The 22,221-nt window shown below is 45.2% G+C and overlaps 1 protein-coding gene across 1 annotated transcript in view; it reads left to right on the top strand.

Annotated features, from left to right (window-relative positions):
• The window catches only part of LOC110487885 (uncharacterized), a 43,740-nt gene that overhangs the window by 17,437 nt on the left and 4,082 nt on the right, over positions 1-22,221 (top strand). Inside the window, exons 2-3 of the mRNA XM_036971829.2 lie at positions 18,543-20,105; positions 20,262-22,006. Coding sequence (XP_036827724.2) covers positions 18,750-20,105; positions 20,262-22,006 — 3,101 coding nt within the window. The 5' untranslated portion in view covers positions 18,543-18,749. The remainder of the gene's footprint in view (positions 1-18,542; positions 20,106-20,261; positions 22,007-22,221) is intronic.

Raw genomic sequence — 22,221 nt, 5'->3', positions numbered from 1 at the left:
GAGGGGGAGAGGGAGAGGGGGAGAGGGAGAGAGAGAGAGGGGGAGATGGAGAGAGAAAGAGGGGGAGAGGGAGATGGGGAGAGGGAGAGAGAGAGAGGGGGAGAGGGAGAGAGAAAGAGGGGGAGAGGGAGAGAGAGAGAGAGAGAGAGAGACAGAGAGAGAGAGAGAGAGAGAGAAAGAGAGAAAGAGAGAATGAGAGGTGAGAGATAGAAGGAGGGGGAGAGAGAGAGACAGAAACAGAAACAGAGACACAGACAGACAGACCGACCAACCGACAGACCGACCGGACCGACCGACAGACCGACTGACCGACCGGACCGACAGACCGACTGACCCCGACCGACCGACCGACCGACAGACCGACCGACCGACAGACCCCGACCGACAGACCGACTGACCGACAGACCCCGACCGACAGACCGACTGACCGACCGACCGACCGACAGACCGACCGACCGAAGTCAAATGTCTACTGTCTGCTGATGATCTGGTGCTTCTGTCCCGGACCAAGGAGGGCCTACAGCAGCACCTAGATATTCTGCACATTTTCTGCCAGACCTGGACCCTGACAGTAAATCTCAGTAAGGACCACGAATACAAATTCCATCTAGACACCGTTGCCCTAGAGCACACAAAAACCTATACATACCTCGGCCTAAACATCAGCGCCATGGGTAACTTCCACAAAGCTGTGAACGATCTGAGAGACAAGGCAAGAAGGGCATTCTATGCCATCAAAATGAACATAAAATTTGACATACCAATTAGGATCTGGCAAAAAATACTTGAATCAGTCATAGAACCCATTGCCCTTTATGGTTGTGAGGTCTGGGTTCCGCTCACCAACCAAGATTTCACAAAATGGGACAAGCACCAAATTGAGACTCCGCATGCTGAATTCTGCAAAAATATCCTCTGTGTACAACGTAAAACACTGAATAATGCACGAAGAGCAGAATTAGGCCGATACCCGCTAATGATCAAAATCCAGAAAAGAGCCGTTAAATTCTACAACCACCTAAAAGGAAGTGATTCTCAAACCTTCCATAACAAAGCCATCACCTACAGAGAGATGAACCTGGAGAAGAGTCCCCTAAGCAAGCTGGTCCTGGGGCTCTGTTCACAAACACAAACAGACCCCACAGAGCCCCAGGACAGCAGCACAATTAGACCCAACCAAATCATGAGAAAACAAAAAGATAATTACTTGACACATTGGAAAGAATTAACAAAAAAACAGAGCAAACTAGAATGCTATTTGGTCCTAAACAGAGAGTACACAGTGGCAGAATACCTGACCACTGTGACTGACCCAAACTTAAGGAAAGCTTTGACTATGTACAGACTCAGTGAGCATAGCCTTGCTATTGAGAAAGGCCGCCGTAGGCAGACCTGGCTCTCAAGAGAAGACAGGCTATGTGCTCACTGCCCACAAAATGAGGTTGAAACTGAGCTGCACTTCCTATCCTCCTGCCAAATGTATGACCATATTAGAGATACATATTTCCCTCAGATTACACAGACCTACAAAGAATTTGAAAACAAAACCAATTTTGATAAACTCCCATATCTATTGGGTGAAATACCACAGTGTGCCATCACAGCAGCAAGATTTGTGACCTGTTGCCTCAAGAAAAGGGCAACCAGTGAAGAACAAACACCATTGTAAATACAACCCATATTTATGTTTATTTATTTTCCCTTTTGTACTTTAACTATTTGCACAAAATATGATGTGTGTGTGTGTGTGTGTGTGTGTGTGTGTGTGTGTGTGTGTGTGTGTGTGTGTGTGTGTGTGTGTGTGTGTGTGTGTGTGTGTGTGTGTGTGTGTGTGTGTGTGTGTGTGTGTGTGTGTGTGCGTGCGTGCGTGTGTGTGTGTGTGCTCTTGGCAGGATGTAGTGTTGAACACAGACTGATGATGAAGATCATTAGTAATTTCCTGCAGCTGGGGATGAGAGAGGAGGAGGAAGAGAGGAAAAGAGGAAAGGGAAGGAGAGGGAAACATATAGCTGAGGGAGAGAGGTGAAAGAGTGAGGGTAGGGAGAGAAACAGAGAGCATTTAGTGAAGGAGAGGTTCGGGGTCGGAGTTGAGTGGGTGGCTAGAAGGGGGTGGGAGAGGGCAAGGGGTGACTGCGGGATTAGAATATTAATCAGGTTCCTTAGTGATGGTTGTAGTAAACTGTAGTTCCTTAGTGATGGTTGTAGTAAACTGTAGTTCCTTAGTGATGGTTGTAGTAAACTTTAGTTCCTTAGTGATGGTTGTAGTAAACTGTAGTTCCTTAGTGATGGTTGTAGTAAACTGTAATTCCTTAGTGATGGTTGTAGTAAACTGTAGTTCCTCAGTGATGGTTGTAGTAATCTGTAGTTCCTTAGTGATGGTTGTAGTAAACTGTAGTTCCTTAGTGATGGTTGTAGTAAACTGTAGTTCCTTAGTGATGGTTGTAGTAAACTGTAGTTCCTTAGTGATGGTTGTAGTAAACTGTAGTTCCTTAGTGATGGTTGTAGTAAACTGTAGTTCCTTAGTGATATTTATAGTAAACTGTAGTTCCTTAGTGATGGTTGTAGTAAACTGTAGTTCCTTAGTGATGGTTGTAGTAAACTGTAGTTCCTTAGTGATAGTTGTAGTAAACTGTAGTTCCTTAGTGATATTTATAGTAAACTGTAGTTCCTTAGTGATGGTTGTAGTAAACTGTAGTTCCTTAGTGATGGTTGTAGTAAACTGTAGTTCCTTAGTGATGGTTGTAGTAAACTGTAGTTCCTTAGTGATGGTTGTAGTAAACTGTAGTTCCTCAGTGATGGTTGTAGTAAACTGTAGTTCCTTAGTGATGGTTGTAGTAAACTGTAGTTCCTTAGTGATGGTTGTAGTAAACTGTAGTTCCTTAGTGATATTTATAGTAAACTGTAGTTCCTTAGTGATGGTTATAGTAAACTGTAGTTCCTTAGTGATGGTTGTAGTAAACTGTAGTTCCTTAGTGATGGTTGTAGTAAACTGTAGTTCCTTAGTGATGGTTGTAGTAAACTGTAGTTCCTTAGTGATATTTATAGTAAACTGTATTTCCTTAGTGATATTTATAGTAAACTGTAGTTCTTTAGTGATATTTATAGTAAACTGTAGTTCCTTAGTGATATTTATAGTAAACTGTAGTTCCTTAGTGATGGTTATAGTAAACTGTAGTTCCTTAGTGATGGTTGTAGTAAACTGTAGTTCCTTAGTGATGGTTGTAGTAAACTGTAGTTCCTTAGTGATATTTATAGTAAACTGTAGTTCCTTAGTGATGGTTGTAGTAAACTGTAGTTCCTTAGTGATGGTTGTAGTAAACTGTAGTTCCTTAGTGATATTTATAGTAAACTGTAGTTCCTTAGTGATGGTTGTAGTAAACTGTAGTTCCTTAGTGATGGTTGTAGTAAACTGTAGTTCCTCAGTGATGGTTGTAGTAAACTGTAGTTCCTTAGTGATGGTTGTAGTAAACTGTAGTTCCTTAGTGATGGTTGTAGTAAACTGTAGTTCCTTAGTGATGGTTGTAGTAAACTGTAGTTCCTCAGTGATGGTTGTAGTAAACTGTAGTTCCTTAGTGATATTTATAGTAAACTGTAGTTCCTTAGTGATGGTTGTAGTAAACTGTAGTTCCTTAGTGATGGTTGTAGTAAACTGTAGTTCCTTAGTGATAGTTGTAGTAAACTGTAGTTCCTTAGTGATATTTATAGTAAACTGTAGTTCCTTAGTGATGGTTGTAGTAAACTGTAGTTCCTTAGTGATGGTTGTAGTAAACTGTAGTTCCTTAGTGATGGTTGTAGTAAACTGTAGTTCCTTAGTGATGGTTGTAGTAAACTGTAGTTCCTCAGTGATGGTTGTAGTAAACTGTAGTTCCTTAGTGATGGTTGTAGTAAACTGTAGTTCCTTAGTGATGGTTGTAGTAAACTGTAGTTCCTTAGTGATATTTATAGTAAACTGTAGTTCCTTAGTGATGGTTATAGTAAACTGTAGTTCCTTAGTGATGGTTGTAGTAAACTGTAGTTCCTTAGTGATGGTTGTAGTAAACTGTAGTTCCTTAGTGATGGTTGTAGTAAACTGTAGTTCCTTAGTGATATTTATAGTAAACTGTATTTCCTTAGTGATATTTATAGTAAACTGTAGTTCTTTAGTGATATTTATAGTAAACTGTAGTTCCTTAGTGATGGTTATAGTAAACTGTAGTTCCTTAGTGATGGTTGTAGTAAACTGTAGTTCCTTAGTGATGGTTGTAGTAAACTGTAGTTCCTTAGTGATATTTATAGTAAACTGTAGTTCCTTAGTGATGGTTGTAGTAAACTGTAGTTCCTTAGTGATGGTTGTAGTAAACTGTAGTTCCTCAGTGATGGTTGTAGTAAACTGTAGTTCCTTAGTGATGGTTGTAGTAAACTGTAGTTCCTTAGTGATGGTTGTAGTAAACTGTAGTTCCTTAGTTATGGTTGTAGTAAACTGTAGTTCCTCAGTGATGGTTGTAGTAAACTGTAGTTCCTTAGTGATATTTATAGTAAACTGTAGTTCCTTAGTGATATTTATAGTAAACTGTAGTTCCTTAGTGATGGTTGTAGTAAACTGTAGTTCCTTAGTGATGGTTGTAGTAAACTGTAGTTCCTTAGTGATGGTTGTAGTAAACTGTAGTTCCTTAGTGATGGTTGTAGTAAACTGTAGTTCCTTAGTGATGGTTGTAGTAATCTGTAGTTCCTTAGTGATGGTTGTAGTAAACTGTAGTTCCTTAGTGATGGTTGTAGTAAACTGTAGTTCCTTAGTGATGGTTGTAGTAAACTGTAGTTCCTTAGTGATGGTTGTAGTAAACTGTAGTTCCTTAGTGATATTTATAGTAAACTGTAGTTCCTTAGTGATGGTTGTAGTAAACTGTAGTTCCTTAGTGATGGTTGTAGTAAACTGTATTTCCTTAGTGATATTTATAGTAAACTGTAGTTCCTTAGTGATAGTTGTAGTAAACTGTAGTTCCTTAGTGATGGTTGTAGTAAACTGTAGTTCCTTAGTGATAGTTGTAGTAAACTGTAGTTCCTTAGTGATATTTATAGTAAACTGTAGTTCCTTAGTGATGGTTGTAGTAATCTGTAGTTCCTTAGTGATGGTTGTAGTAAACTGTAGTTCCTTAGTGATATTTATAGTAAACTGTAGTTCCTCAGTGATGGTTGTAGTAAACTGTAGTTCCTTAGTGATGGTTGTAGTAAACTGTAGTTCCTTAGTGATGGTTGTAGTAAACTGTAGTTCCTTAGTGATGGTTGTAGTAAACTGTAGTTCCTTAGTGATGGTTGTAGTAAACTGTAGTTCCTTAGTGATATTTATAGTAAACTGTAGTTCCTTAGTGATGGTTGTAGTAAACTGTAGTTCCTTAGTGATGGTTGTAGTAAACTGTAGTTCCTTAGTGATATTTATAGTAAACTGTAGTTCCTTAGTGATGGTTGTAGTAAACTGTAGTTCCTTAGTGATGGTTGTAGTAAACTGTAGTTCCTCAGTGATGGTTGTAGTAAACTGTAGTTCCTTAGTGATGGTTGTAGTAAACTGTAGTTCCTTAGTGATGGTTGTAGTAAACTGTAGTTCCTTAGTGATGGTTGTAGTAAACTGTAGTTCCTCAGTGATGGTTGTAGTAAACTGTAGTTCCTTAGTGATATTTATAGTAAACTGTAGTTCCTTAGTGATGGTTGTAGTAAACTGTAGTTCCTTAGTGATGGTTGTAGTAAACTGTAGTTCCTTAGTGATAGTTGTAGTAAACTGTAGTTCCTTAGTGATATTTATAGTAAACTGTAGTTCCTTAGTGATGGTTGTAGTAAACTGTAGTTCCTTAGTGATGGTTGTAGTAAACTGTAGTTCCTTAGTGATGGTTGTAGTAAACTGTAGTTCCTTAGTGATGGTTGTAGTAAACTGTAGTTCCTCAGTGATGGTTGTAGTAAACTGTAGTTCCTTAGTGATGGTTGTAGTAAACTGTAGTTCCTTAGTGATGGTTGTAGTAAACTGTAGTTCCTTAGTGATATTTATAGTAAACTGTAGTTCCTTAGTGATGGTTATAGTAAACTGTAGTTCCTTAGTGATGGTTGTAGTAAACTGTAGTTCCTTAGTGATGGTTGTAGTAAACTGTAGTTCCTTAGTGATGGTTGTAGTAAACTGTAGTTCCTTAGTGATATTTATAGTAAACTGTATTTCCTTAGTGATATTTATAGTAAACTGTAGTTCTTTAGTGATATTTATAGTAAACTGTAGTTCCTTAGTGATGGTTATAGTAAACTGTAGTTCCTTAGTGATGGTTGTAGTAAACTGTAGTTCCTTAGTGATGGTTGTAGTAAACTGTAGTTCCTTAGTGATATTTATAGTAAACTGTAGTTCCTTAGTGATGGTTGTAGTAAACTGTAGTTCCTTAGTGATGGTTGTAGTAAACTGTAGTTCCTCAGTGATGGTTGTAGTAAACTGTAGTTCCTTAGTGATGGTTGTAGTAAACTGTAGTTCCTTAGTGATGGTTGTAGTAAACTGTAGTTCCTTAGTTATGGTTGTAGTAAACTGTAGTTCCTCAGTGATGGTTGTAGTAAACTGTAGTTCCTTAGTGATATTTATAGTAAACTGTAGTTCCTTAGTGATATTTATAGTAAACTGTAGTTCCTTAGTGATGGTTGTAGTAAACTGTAGTTCCTTAGTGATGGTTGTAGTAAACTGTAGTTCCTTAGTGATGGTTGTAGTAAACTGTAGTTCCTTAGTGATGGTTGTAGTAAACTGTAGTTCCTTAGTGATGGTTGTAGTAATCTGTAGTTCCTTAGTGATGGTTGTAGTAAACTGTAGTTCCTTAGTGATGGTTGTAGTAAACTGTAGTTCCTTAGTGATGGTTGTAGTAAACTGTAGTTCCTTAGTGATGGTTGTAGTAAACTGTAGTTCCTTAGTGATATTTATAGTAAACTGTAGTTCCTTAGTGATGGTTGTAGTAAACTGTAGTTCCTTAGTGATGGTTGTAGTAAACTGTATTTCCTTAGTGATATTTATAGTAAACTGTAGTTCCTTAGTGATAGTTGTAGTAAACTGTAGTTCCTTAGTGATGGTTGTAGTAAACTGTAGTTCCTTAGTGATAGTTGTAGTAAACTGTAGTTCCTTAGTGATATTTATAGTAAACTGTAGTTCCTTAGTGATGGTTGTAGTAATCTGTAGTTCCTTAGTGATGGTTGTAGTAAACTGTAGTTCCTTAGTGATATTTATAGTAAACTGTAGTTCCTCAGTGATGGTTGTAGTAAACTGTAGTTCCTTAGTGATGGTTGTAGTAAACTGTAGTTCCTTAGTGATGGTTGTAGTAAACTGTAGTTCCTTAGTGATGGTTGTAGTAAACTGTAGTTCCTTAGTGATGGTTGTAGTAAACTGTAGTTCCTTAGTGATGGTTGTAGTAAACTGTAGTTCCTCAGTGATGGTTGTAGTAAACTGTAGTTCCTTAGTGATGGTTGTAGTAAACTGTAGTTCCTCAGTGATGGTTGTAGTAAACTGTAGTTCCTTAGTGATGGTTGTAGTAAACTGTAGTTCCTTAGTGATGGTTGTAGTAAACTGTAGTTCCTTAGTGATGGTTGTAGTAAACTGTAGTTCCTTAGTGATGGTTGTAGTAAACTGTAGTTCCTTAGTGATATTTATAGTAAACTGTAGTTCCTTAGTGATGGTTGTAGTAAACTGTAGTTCCTTAGTGATGGTTGTAGTAAACTGTAGTTCCTTAGTGATGGTTGTAGTAAACTGTAGTTCCTTAGTGATGGTTGTAGTAAACTGTAGTTCCTTAGTGATGGTTGTAGTAAACTGTAGTTCCTTAGTGATGGTTGTAGTAAACTGTAGTTCCTTAGTGATGGTTGTAGTAAACTGTAGTTCCTCAGTGATGGTTGTAGTAAACTGTAGTTCCTTAGTGATGGTTGTAGTAAACTGTAGTTCCTTAGTGATGGTTGTAGTAAACTGTAGTTCCTTAGTGATGGTTGTAGTAAACTGTAGTTCCTTAGTGATGGTTGTAGTAAACTGTAGTTCCTTAGTGATGGTTATAGTAAACTGTAGTTCCTTAGTGATGGTTGTAGTAAACTGTAGTTTCTTAGTGATGGTTGTAGTAAACTGTAGTTCCTTAGTGATAGTTGTAGTAAACTGTAGTTCCTCACTTCCCTCTCTCCCCTTCTCCATCTCTCTGTCTCCCTCTCTCCCCTTCTCCATCTCTCTGTCTCCCTCTCTCCCCTTCTCCATATCTCTGTCTCCCTCTCTCCCCTTCTCCATCTCTCTGTCTCCCTCTCTCCCCTTCTCTCTCTCTCTGTCTCCCTCTTTCCCCTTCTCTCTCTGTCTCCCTCTCTCCTCTTCTCTCTCTCTCTGTCTCCCTCTCCCCTTCTCCCTCTCTCTCTCATCCCTTCTCCCTCTCTCCCCTTCTCTCTCTCTCTGTCTCCCTCTCTCCCCTTCTCTCTCTCTCTGTCTCCCTCTTTCCCCTTCTCTCTCTGTCTCCCTCTCTCCCCTTCTCCCTCTTTCTGTCTCCCTCTCCCCTTCTCTCTCTCTCTGTCTCCGTCTCTCCCCTTCTCTCTCTCTCTGTCTCCCTCTTTCCCCTTCTCTCTCTGTCTCCCTCTTTCCCCTTCTCCCTCTTTCTGTCTCCCTCTCTCCCCTTCTCTCTCTCTCTGTCTCCCTCTCCCCTTCTCCCTCTTTCTGTCTCCCTCTCCCCTTCTCCCTCTCTCTCATCCCTTTCCCTCTCTGTCTCCCTCTTTCCCTTCTCTCTCTCTCTGTCTCTCCCTCTCTCATTCTGCTTGTTCCTTCCTCCATCTCTTTCATTATCTCAAACTCACTCACCCTGACTTTATGTCTCTCTTTCTCCACCCTGTCTAGCTCTCTCTCTCTGGCTCGCTCATCTTATCTCTCTATGTCAACCTCTCTCTTTTTCTCTCCCTCTCTAAACTAATTCAGCCACTCTCTCCCTTTCCCCAATGACTTTCCCTATCTACCCTCCCTGTCTCTGTTGTTTCTCACTCGTACTGTCTCTCTCTCTCTCTCTCTCTCTCTCTCTCTCTCTCTCTCTCTCTGTCTCTCTGTCTCTCTGTGTCAGTGCTGCTGCCTGTCTCTTAGCAACAACTGCACACCCGTTAAAGCTTTTCCACACACATCCATAGAGACACACACACGCACACGCACACACACACACACACACACACACACACACACACACACACACACACACACACACACACACACACACACACACACACACGCAAACACTCAGACACGCACACACTCAAACACTCAGACATGCGCACACACAAACACACACACACACGCAGTATCTGGATATCTCCTCTGAGTGTGTGTGACATAGAGGCAGATGATTACATATACAATGACTAGAACTGTTAACACCTCCCACTTGGATGAATGAATATCTCTACAGTCTGGCTCATTAACTGCAGACTTCTATTCAATCCTATGGTACCAATGACACGTTAGTGGTCAAGTGTGGCTCAGTTGGTAGAGCAGGGCGCTTGTGGGTTCGATTCCCGCTGGGGACACCCATACAGGAAATTGTGTGCGTGACTGTCTTCTTGGATAAAAGTGTCTGCTAACAATGTTATGCTATGGAAGGCAGATTCATTATTCTCTAGTCATCTCGTCCTGGTGTCTGAAATCAGAAAGTGTTTAGAGATCTGATGCTCCGTCTCTCTCAGACTGACCGTCAACAAGTTGTTTCCTAACCCAGTCGTATGGGCCCCAAGCCGTGGTACACCTGTCTCATCTGATGCTCTGTCTCTCTCAGACTGACAGTCAACAAGTTGTTTCCTAACCCAGTCGTATGGGCCCCAAGCCGTGGTACACCTGTCTCATCTGATGCTCTGTCTCTCTCAGACTGACAGTCAACAAGTTGTTTCCTAACCCAGTCGTATGCCCCAAGCCGTGGTACACCTGTCTCATCTGATGCTCTGTCTCTCTCAGACTGACAGTCAACAAGTTGTTTCCTAACCCAGTCGTATGGGCCCTAAGCCGTGGTACACCTGTCTCATCTGATGCTCTGTCTCTCTCAGACTGACAGTCAACAAGTTGTTTCCTAACCCAGTCGTATGGGCCCCAAGCCGTGGTACACCTGTCTCATCTGATGCTCTGTCTCTCTCAGACTGACAGTCAACAAGTTGTTTCCTAACCCAGTCGTATGCCCCAAGCCGTGGTACACCTGTCTCATCTGATGCTCTGTCTCTCTCAGACTGACAGTCAACAAGTTGTTTCCTAACCCAGTCGTATGGGCCCTAAGCCGTGGTACACCTGTCTCATCTGATGCTCTGTCTCTCTCAGACTGACAGTCAACAAGTTGTTTCCTAACCCAGTCGTATGGGCCCCAAGCCGTGGTACACCTGTCTCATCTGATGCTCTGTCTCTCTCAGACTGACAGTCAACAAGTTGTTTCCTAACCCAGTCGTATGGGCCCTAAGCCGTGGTACACCTGTCTCATCTGATGCTCTGTCTCTCTCAGACTGACAGTCAACAAGTTGTTTCCTAACCCAGTCGTATGGGCCCCAAGCCGTGGTACACCTGTCTCATCTGATGCTCTGTCTCTCTCAGACTGACAGTCAACAAGTTGTTTCCTAACCCAGTCGTATGCCCCAAGCCGTGGTACACCTGTCTCATCTGATGCTCTGTCTCTCTCAGACTGACAGTCAACAAGTTGTTTCCTAACCCAGTCGTATGGGCCCTAAGCCGTGGTACACCTGTCTCATCTGATGCTCTGTCTCTCTCAGACTGACAGTCAACAAGTTGTTTCCTAACCCAGTCGTATGGGCCCCAAGCCGTGGTACACCTGTCTCATCTGATGCTCTGTCTCTCTCAGACTGACAGTCAACAAGTTGTTTCCTAACCCAGTCGTATGCCCCAAGCCGTGGTACACCTGTCTCATCTGATGCTCTGTCTCTCTCAGACTGACAGTCAACAAGTTGTTTCCTAACCCAGTCGTATGGGCCCTAAGCCGTGGTACACCTGTCTCATCTGATGCTCTGTCTCTCTCAGACTGACAGTCAACAAGTTGTTTCCTAACCCAGTCGTATGCCCCAAGCCGTGGTACACCTGTCTCATCTGATGCTCTGTCTCTCTCAGACTGACAGTCAACAAGTTGTTTCCTAACCCAGTCGTATGGGCCCTAAGCCGTGGTACACCTGTCTCATCTGATGCTCTGTCTCTCTCAGACTGACAGTCAACAAGTTGTTTCCTAACCCAGTCGTATGGGCCCCAAGCCGTGGTACACCTGTCTCATCTGATGCTCTGTCTCTCTCAGACTGACAGTCAACAAGTTGTTTCCTAACCCAGTCGTATGCCCCAAGCCGTGGTACACCTGTCTCATCTGATGCTCTGTCTCTCTCAGACTGACAGTCAACAAGTTGTTTCCTAACCCAGTCGTATGGGCCCTAAGCCGTGGTACACCTGTCTCATCTGATGCTCTGTCTCTCTCAGACTGACAGTCAACAAGTTGTTTCCTAACCCAGTCGTATGCCCCAAGCCGTGGTACACCTGTCTCATCTGATGCTCTGTCTCTCTCAGACTGACAGTCAACAAGTTGTTTCCTAACCCAGTCGTATGGGCCCCAAGCCGTGGTACACCTGTCTCATCTGATGCTCTGTCTCTCTCAGACTGACAGTCAACAAGTTGTTTCCTAACCCAGTCGTATGGGCCCCAAGCCGTGGTACACCTGTCTCATCTGATGCTCTGTCTCTCTCAGACTGACCGTCAACAAGTTGTTTCCTAACCCAGTCGTATGGGCCCTAAGCCGTGGTACACCTGTCTCATCTGATGCTCTGTCTCTCTCAGACTGACAGTCAACAAGTTGTTTCCTAACCCAGTCGTATGGGCCCCAAGCCGTGGTACACCTGTCTCATCTGATGCTCTGTCTGTCTCAGACTGACAGTCAACAAGTTGTTTCCTAACCCAGTCGTATGGGCCCTAAGCCGTGGCACACCTGTCTCATCTGATGCTCTGTCTCTCTCAGACTGACAGGCAACAAGTTGTTTCCTAACCCAGTCGTATGGGCCCCAAGCCGTGGTACACCTGTCTCATCTGATGCTCTGTCTCTCTCAGACTGACAGTCAACAAGTTGTTTCCTAACCCAGTCGTATGGGCCCCAAGCCGTGGTACACCTGTCTCATCTGATGCTCTGTCTCTCTCAGACTGACAGTCAACAAGTTGTTTCCTAACCCAGTCGTATGGGCCCCAAGCCGTGGTACACCTGTCTCATCTGATGCTCTGTCTCTCTCAGACTGACAGTCAACAAGTTGTTTCCTAACCCAGTCGTATGGGCCCTAAGCCGTGGTACATCTGTCTCATCTGATGCTCTGTCTCTCTCAGACTGACAGGCAACAAGTTGTTTCCTAACCCAGTCGTATGGGCCCCAAGCCGTGGTACACCTGTCTCATCTGATGCTCTGTCTCTCTCAGACTGACAGTCAACAAGTTGTTTCCTAACCCAGTCGTATGGGCCCCAAGCCGTGGTACACCTGTCTCATCTGATGCTCTGTCTCTCTCAGACTGACAGTCAACAAGTTGTTTCCTAACCCAGTCGTATGGGCCCCAAGCCGTGGTACACCTGTCTCATCTGATGCTCTGTCTCTCTCAGACTGACAGTCAACAAGTTGTTTCCTAACCCAGTCGTATGGGCCCCAAGCCGTGGTACACCTGTCTCATCTGATGCTCTGTCTCTCTCAGACTGACAGGCAACAAGTTGTTTCCTAACCCAGTCGTATGGGCCCTAAGCCGTGGTACACCTGTCTCATCTGATGCTCTGTCTCTCTCAGACTGACAGTCAACAAGTTGTTTCCTAACCCAGTCGTATGGGCCCCAAGCCGTGGTACACCTGTCTCATCTGATGTTCTGTCTCTCTCAGACTGACAGGCAACAAGTTGTTTCCTAACCCAGTCGTATGGGCCCTAAGCCGTGGCATACCTGTCTCATCTAAAGAGCTTCAGACAACGTTCCCACCACCTGAACTCATCTGAGTTGATGTTTTGGTGTGCGTGTGCGTGTGCGTGTGTGTGTGTGTGCACTTGCGTGTGTAATTAAACTTGTGTCCTGAGGTTATAGTCCTTCCTGTCTCTGTTCGGATAGAATCTTAATGAATGAATATGTTAATTAGAGAGAGAGGGGAGGGACACAGACAGAGAAAAAGATAGATAGCGAGAGAGAGGGAAGGAGGGAGGGAGAGACAGCGAGGGAGAAAGAGAAGGGGCAGAGAGAGAGAATATTGCGAGAGACGTGAGAGAGGGAGACAGGAACAAACACCACATTTTTATTTTATTTTGTTTTTATTTCACCTTTATTTAACCAGGTAGGCTAGTTGAGAACACCTTTATTTAACCAGGTAGGCTAGTTGAGAACACCTTTATTTAACCAGGTAGGCTAGTTGAGAACACCTTTATTTAACCAGGTAGGCTAGTTGAGAACACCTTTATTTAACCAGGTAGGCTAGTTGAGAACACCTTTATTTAACCAGGTAGGCTAAATGAGAACAAGTTCTCATTTACAACTGCGACCTGGCCAAGAGAAAGCAAAGCAGTGTGAACAGACAACACAGAGTTACACATGGAGTAAACAATTAACAAGTCAATAACACAGTAGAAAAAAGAGCCTATATACATTGTGTGCAAAAGGCATGAGGAGGTAGGCGAATAATTACAATTTTGCAGATTAACACTGGAGTGATAAATGATCAGATGGTTATGTACAGGTAGAGATATTGGTGTGCAAAAGAGCAGAAAAAGTAAATAAATATACAGTATGGGGATGAGGTAGGTAAATTGGGTGGGCTATTTACCGATAGACTATGTACAGCTGCAGCGATCGGTTAGCTGACCAGATAGCAGATGTTTGAAGTTGGTGAGGGAGATACAGTGGGGCAAAAAAGTATTTAGTCAGCCACCAATTGTGCAAGTTCTCCCACTTAAAAAGATGAGAGAGGCCTGTAATTATCACAGGTACACTTCAACTATGACAGACAAAATGAGAAAAAAAAATCCAGAAAATCACATTGTAGGATTTTTAATGAATTTATTTGCAAATTATGGTGAAAAATAAGTATTTGGTCACCTACAAACAAGCAAGATTTCTGGCTCTCACAGACCTGTAACTTCTTCTTTAAGAGGCTCCTCTGTCCTCCACTCGTCACCTGTATTAATGGCACCTGTTTGAACTTGTTATCAGTATAAAAGACACCTGTCCACAACCTCAAACAGTCACACTCCAAACTCCACTATGGCCAAGACCCAAGAGCTGTCAAAGGACACCAGAAACAAAATTGTAGACCTGCACCAGGCTGGGAAGACTGAATATGCAATAGGTAAGCAGCTTGGTTTGAAGAAATCAACTGTGGGAGCAATTATTAGGAAATGGAAGACATACAAGACCACTGATAATCTCCCTCGATCTGGGGCTCCACGCAAGACCTCACCCCGTGGGGTCAAAATGATCAAAAGAACGGTGAGCAAAAATCCCAGAACCACACGGGGGGACCTAGTGAATGACCTACAGAGAGCTGGGACCAAAGTAACAAAGCCTACCATCAGCAAGGGCATTGAAGATGAAACGTGGCTGGGTCTTTCAGCATGACAATGATCCCAAACACACCGCCCGGGCAACGAAGGAGTGGCTTCGTAAGAAGCATTTCAAGGTCCTGGAATGGCCTAGCCAGTCTCCAGATCTCAGCCCCATAGAAAATCTTTGGAGGGAGTTGAAAGTCCGTGTTGCCCAGCAACAGCCCCAAAACATCACTGCTCTAGAGGAGATCTGCATGGAGGAATGGGCCAAAATACCAGCAACAGTGTGTGAAAACCTTGTGAAGACTTACAGAAAACGTTTGACCTCTGTCATTGCCAACAACGGGTATATAACAAAGTATTGTGATAAACTTTTGTTATTGACCAAATACTTATTTTCCACCATAATTTGCAAATAAATTCATTAAAAATCCTACAATGTGATTTTCTGGATTTTTTTTCCTCATTTTGTCTGTCATAGTTGAAGTGATGATGAAAATTACAGGCCTCTCTCATCTTTTTAAGTGAGAGAACTTGCACAATTGGTGGCTGACTAAATACTTTCTTGCCCCACTGCAAAAGTCTCCAACTTCAGCGATTTTTGCAATTCGTTCCAGTCACAGGCAGCAGAGAACTGGAAGGAAAGGCGAGGAAAATTGAGACTCTGCACGCAGAATTCTGCAAAAATATCCTCCGTGTATAACGTTAAACACCAAATTATGCACTCAGAGCAGAATTAGGCCGATACCCGCTAATTATCAAAATCCAGAAAAGAGCCGTTAAATTCTACAACCATCTAAAAGGAAGCGATTCCCAAACCTTCCATAAGGAAGCCATCACCTACAGAGAGATGAACCTGGAGAAGAGTCCCCTAAGCAAGCTGGTCCTGGGGCTCTGTTCACAAACACAAACACACCCCACAGAGCCCCAGGACAGCAGCACAGTTAGACCCATCCAAATCATGAGAAAACAAAAAGATAATTACTTGACACATTTGAAAGAATTTACAAAAAAACAGAGCAAACTAGAATGCTACTTGGCCCTAAACAGAGAGTACACAGTGGCAGAATACCTCACCACTGTGACTGACCCAAACTTAAGGAAAGCTTTGACTATGTACAGAGTCAGTGAGCATAGCCTTGCTATTGAGAAAGGCTGCCGTAGGCAGACATGGCCCCCAAGAGAAGACAAAATGAGGTGGAAACTGAGCTGCACTTCCTAACCTGCCCAATGAATGACCATATTAGAGACACATATTTCCCATTCAGATTACACAGACTCACAAAGAATTCGAAAACAAAACCAATTTTGATAAACTCCCATATCTACTGGGTGAAATACCACAGTGTGCCATCACAGCAGCAAGATTTGTGACCTGTTGCCAGAAGAAAAGGGCAACCAGTGAAGAACAAACACCATTGTAAATACAACCCATATTTTTGCTTATTTATTTTTCCTTTTGTACTCTAACCATTTGTACATCGTTACAACACTGTATAGAGAGATAATATGACATTTGAAATGTATTTTGGAACTTCTGTGAGTGTAATGTTTACTATTCATGTTTTATTGTTTATTTCACTTTTGTATATTATCTACTTCACTTGCTTTTGTAATGTAAACGTATGTTTTTCCCATGCCAATAAAGCCCCTTGAATTGAACTGAAAGGGAGAGAGAGAACACTGTGAGAGACAGTGAGAGGGAGAGAGAGGGAGAGAGAGAATGACAGAGTGAATTGAATGGAGTGAAAGATCGAAGGTCTGTAGGTGTTATTGATTATGTGTGTATGTGTCTAGGCGAGGTTGTGTGTCCCCAGTTGTATCATTAAGCACAGGAATGTAGAGGTTTCTCCTTGTATGCAACCTCTATCTCCACCCTCCTCTCTCTCTGACCCCTCCTCTCTCTCTGACCCCCCCTCTCTCTGATCCCCCCCCCCTCTCTCTCTCTCTCTCTGCTATAATCAGAGACATATGTTGGAGACGAAGGCTGGCTGATGATGGACAGGATTGTGTTTAGTGTGTGTTTGGTATAGGGGTGTTTAAGCTACCATTCCATTCTCATTTCCCTTTAAAAAAAGTTATCTATCTATATATATATATATATATATATATATATATATATATATATATATATATATATCTCTGTCTGTCCCTCTATCTATCTGTCTCTCTCTCTGTCTATCCCTCTATCTCTCCCTTATCTCTCCATCCCTCCACCAATCAGAATGTGAGTTCTATTCATCATTTCTCTGCTTCCCTCTGCTGGTTAATATTCACATATTCCATATTCACTGTACCGGGTGTGTGTGTGCGTGCGTGTGTGCGTGTGTTTGTGTGTGTGTGTGTGTGTGTGTGTGTGTGTGTGTGTGTGTGTGTGTGTGTGCGTGCTCATCTAGTCAAACATCACGGCTATCCTGTTAACATCTCTCTCTCCTCTCTCTCTCGCTCTCTCTCACTCTGTCTCTCTGTCTTTCTCTCTCCCTCTCTCTCTCTTTCCCTCTCTCTCTCTCTCCTCTCTCTTTCCTACTCTCCTACTCTCCCTCTGTCTGTCTGTCTGTCCTTTCTCTCTCTCTCTCTCTCTCTCTCTCTCTCTCTCTCTCTCTCCTCCCTCGCTCTCTCTCTCTCTCCCCCCTCTCTCTCTCTTCCCCCCGCACCCCCCCCCTCTCTCTCCCCCCTCTCTCTCTCTCTCTCTCTCCCCCTCTCTCTCTCTCTCTCTCCCCCCCTCTCTCTCTCTTCCCCCCGCACCCCCCCCTCTCTCTCTCTCTCTCTCTCTCCCCCTCTCTCTCTCTTCCCCCCGCACCCCCCCCCTCTCTCTCTCTCTCTCCCCTCTCTCTCTCTCTCTCTCTCTCCCCTCTCTCTCTCTCTCTCTCTCTCTCCCCCCTCTCTCTCTCTCCCCCCTCTCTCTCTCTCTCTCTCCCCCCTCTCTCTCTCTTCCCCCCGCACCCCCCCCCTCTCTCTCTCCTCTCTCTCCTTATTTCTCGCAGCTGAGAGAAAGAGTAGAGTGTATAGTGTGTGCATTTACACTACTGCGGTACTGACGCCCCAATGAACTGCAGACAGCCAGCCAGACCACATGATATAAAACACTATCGACCATATAGCTCAGGAGTTGATTGTTAAATGCCAGCATTGGGATGTTATGTTGTGTCAATGTTGTATCAATGTTTCTTCTTGGTTACAGTAGAATAATAGTTTCTCCCCCAAATTCAAGTATGTTACCTCAAAGTTACTGGATCTGTTACTTTAAAGTAATTGTGGTCCAAAATGAATGTTTCCAAACGATCCCACTCCTAAATTAATGTTTCCAAACGATCCCAATCCTAAATGAATGTTTACAAACGATCCCAATCCTAAATGAATGTTTCCAAACGATCCCAATCCTAAATGAATGTTTCCAAACGATCCCAATCCTAAATGAATGTTTCCAAACGATCCCAATCCTAAATGAATGTTTCCAAACGATCCCAATCCAAAATGAATGTTTCCAAACAATCCCAATCCTAAATGAATGTTTCCAAACGATCCCAATCCTAAATGAATGTTTCCAAACGATCCCAATCCTAAATGAATGTTTCCAAACGATCCCACTCCTAAATGAATGTTTCCAAACGATCACAATCCAAAATGAATGTTTCCAAACGATCCCAATCCTAAATTAATGTTTCCAAACGATCCCACTCCTAAATGAATGTTTCCAAACGATCCCAATCCTAAATGAATGTTTCCAAACGATCCCAATCCTAAATGAATGTTTCCAAACGATCCCAATCCTAAATGAATGTTTCCAAACGATCCCAATCCTAAATGAATGTTTACAAACGATCCCAATCCTAAATGAATGTTTACAAACGATCCCAATCCTAAATGAATGTTTCCAAACGATCCCAATCATAAATGAATGTTTCCAAACGATCCCAATCCTAAATGAATGAGAATGATTGGTATCATCTAATTCCATCTTCTCCCTTTAACATTACGTTGATTTTCTGTTAGAATCTACTGTTTGGAGTGTGTTGAATGTATGTATTCCTCTCTCCTCAGCTCCCTAAATTCTCTGGATAGAGGCATGTGACTTCAGCAGACCACACATAAACAGACGGAGAGAGAGACGGAGAGAGAGACAGAGAGAGAGAGCTCACTGGGCCTCAACACTCTCTGACATCACCATCCCCTCTGTGACATCACTCTGACATCACCATCCCCTCTGTGACATCACTTTGACATCATCATCACCATCGCCCTCTGTGGATGAGCCGCCTGTCTGGACGCCTGCGGTCAGGTGGAGGTGGCGGGGTGGGGCGTGAAGGTGGGGCCTTGGCGGAGGAGCAGGGGTGTGAGGGGGAGCTGGCGACGTGGGGGAGGGAGGTGGCAGCAGGGGTACAGGAGAGGGTCATAGTGGAACCCAGTGCTGAGGCTGGAGCTCAAGGGACCCTTGACCTTTCACCATCACCCTCGCCCCACTCCCTGGCCAACGGGGTTCACCTGCACAGGAGGCCTGGCCTTGGAACACGCCGACGCTGGCAGACAGAGACACACACACCAGGACAGACAGGAGTCACAGGAATGCAGATTTACACGGATCTCCAAATGCACACACCTGCGGACACTCACACACACCTAGCCGCTAACACACACCTAGCCGCTAACACACACCTAGCCGCTAACACACACCTAGCCGCTAACACACACATGGATGCTCACACACACTCGGACTCTGCCGGTCCAGAGCAGCCCAGAACTGTTTCATCACCAGAGACTCACACCAGATCACCTCAGCGACAGGTCCTCTTGCCTGTCACTCATTCAGCCTGCACCAATCAGCAAGTTGCTCCCTCTCCCTGCAGCCCGCTTCCTCCACCCTCTGCAAACAGAGACAGGCCCCCGGCCATTAGCCCTGCCCATATTGGACCAACACCTCTGGATCTCTCTAAACCCTCAAGAGCTATTGGCCCAAATCCTACAGGCCCTTCTCTTATTGGTCCATCCGGTTCAAACCCTTCTACTATTGGCCCAGACCCTGTAGATCCCTCCCCTGTATCTGTCGAAGGAGAGAGGAAGTATGCGCTCCGTAGCTCCGGTCGACCTCGCTTCCCCTGCCAGCTACGCAAGTCCTCCCGCATCCGCCGATCCACCGAGGATGGAGAGAGGAGGGGAGGGAGGGAGAGCGAGAGGGAGGAGGAGATGGCAGAGGAGGAAGAAGAGGAGGAGAAAGAGAGGGTGAGTGTACATGTAAAGGTAGAGCGCCCCACAGTGGAGGAGGGTTTACCTGCAACCTCGAAGCCTGCTGACTCAGCTGTACCTGTAGCACCACGCCCTTCACCACGCCCTACACCACGCCCTACACCACACCCCACCTCTCACTACGCCCCCCGGCCAGCGCCCAAACCCAGAACATCAACCAAACCCCAACCTAGACCTTCAACCAACGCCAAACAAAAAGCCCAACCCAGACCATCGATGAAAGCCTCGCCCAAAGCCTCGCCCAGACCAGCGACCAATCTTTCGCCTTGTCCATCGATCAATACCGTTCCCCAGCCGACAGTGAAGAAGGAGGTACCTGATGATCTAGTTCCTCCCACTAAACAGAAACGGCGGTTCGTTGGTGTGAGTTCAAGTTTCAGCATATTATTACCCACAAAGCAGTCAAAACAACCCAGAAGCCATGTTGTTATTTTGTTGTCTGACATCAACCAGATTTTAACCAGGAAAATAAGGGTTATAATATGTTTTTTATTGTGTTTGTTTTTGTCTGTTTCCCAGGTGAGGCGTATCGTGGTGAAGGTGGCTCGTATCCCGGTCAACCTCAGCCGACGCCAAAAGAGCTACAAGATTTCCTCCATGGAGACCGTTGTCGGACCGGAGAGGGGCGGGGCCAGTGGCGAGGGGGGGTTGGAGGGAGCAGAGGGGGTGACATCGGTGGTCCGAGAGCCAACTGCGCTCCTTCGCATGAAGAACAATGGGAAGAATGTGATGGTCATGTTCCCGCCTGGAGAACTCCCGGTGATCCTGAAACGCAGACGTGGCCGACCTCCCAAACAGGTTGTACCGGGAATGCCAGATAAAACAGGTGGGAATTTTGTCGCTGCCAGTGGGAACGGCGAGCCCAAGAAACCTCGTCGGCGCCGGCGGACCAAGCTCCCATCTCCGCAACCGTCGTACGTGAACGACACCAACGACGTCAAGACAGAGTACGGAGACGTTCTGTCCAAACTGGCGTTCCTAAACCACCAAACGCCTGCCACCGGCCGCTGCTCCCCACCACGCTGCTGGACACCCAGCGAACCGGATAGCTTTCACACGCCGTCCAACAACCCTGGGATCTCCGCCCTGCTCCACCGACTCACAGGGTTCAGACGCAGGGGAGGGAGGGGTGGTGGCGTAGGGGGCAGGGGAGGAGGAGCAGGAGGAGCCGGTGGAGAGGGCTTCAAGAGCTCCTTCAGTGACTTCTTCGAGACGATCGGGAAGAAAAGGAAAGTGATCCCTGCTCTGTCAGAACCAGGGTTACCCAGGAAACGAGGGAAGGGTGGGGGGGGCAGGGGAGGAGGGGTTGCAGGGGGGGAGATGGGGGCTGGAGGTGACGGGTGGAAGCCGATGAGAAAACGACGCTCGTGCAAGAATGGGGTTCTGAAAGGGGAGGCAGGAGGTCACCTGGAGCAAGACTGGTCTAATGGTGGAGGTGTCTGGGAGGATGACCGGGGAGGGGAGAGGGAGAGAGGGCCGGGGGCGTACCAGGCCTGTGGCTCCCTGAGGGGGGACTTCCTGCCCTGTGAGGGGGGAAGAGCAGGTGCATACGGCAGCCCTGGGGGCAGCAGAGAAGGTGGAGGTGGTGATGAAGTGCAGGGTTTGTTCGCTGGATATTTTCGCTCCCTGCTCGACTCTGACGACTCCTCCGACCTCCTGGATATCTCCTCCTCTCGGCCTGACCCCAGGAAACCTCCTCCCACCCCGGGCTACGACTCCTCCAGCACTGCCCCCGGCCCAGGTTCTCGCTGGTCCCCAGCCTTCCCCAAGCGCAGCCCCAAAGGAGAGGCAAGGGAGAACCAAACCCAGGTCTCTTCGTCCTCCTCTTCCAGACCTCATTACAGCTACTACCTTTCCCAGAACTCCCCGACCACTTCCTCCTTCCCAAAGTCCACCCCTCCCTCCCTCTCTCTGCCTCGCTCTCCCAGTTCCCCCCATCCCTCCTCCTACGGTCACTACCCGTCCGGCTATTCCTCCTCCTCTCCTGCGGGGGGCAGTGCAGCACCACAGAGACCCACAGACTGCAGCTTTGCAGCCTACGGGGCAGCAGGGCTGGATAAGGCCTCCACAGTCCCCCCCGTGGGCCAGGGTCAGATGGGCTATTCCAATTTTTCCAAGCGTGGATATGGGGGCTACCCTGGGCAGGTTGGACCATCCTCTCCAGGGGGAGGGGGGTATATGGCCATGGCCAAGAACAACCCCTTCCATTCCTCATCATCTCCAGAGGGTTATAGACACTACCCCTCCAACCAGTGGAACTGCAAGTAAGTAGCTTCAGGTCTAACTTGTCTGGAACCACAGAGTTTGGATTAGAGTACAATCCTACCCTAACTTCTTCTATAGTTGTATGTGTTTGAGATACATAACACCATAACACTAAATCCCTGATCTATAAATCACTTTGTGTCCTAAATAAGTACTTCTTAAAGCCCTTCACCAACTATGCAGTTTTAAGTAAATAGAGTGAATAAAATGTGCT

This window comes from Oncorhynchus mykiss, chromosome 30 (assembly GCF_057628025.1).
Source record: "Oncorhynchus mykiss isolate SJ-2025 chromosome 30, ASM5762802v1, whole genome shotgun sequence".
Classification (NCBI taxonomy): Eukaryota; Metazoa; Chordata; class Actinopteri; order Salmoniformes; family Salmonidae; genus Oncorhynchus; species Oncorhynchus mykiss.
This window is presented reverse-complemented; position numbering and strand designations above follow the sequence as displayed.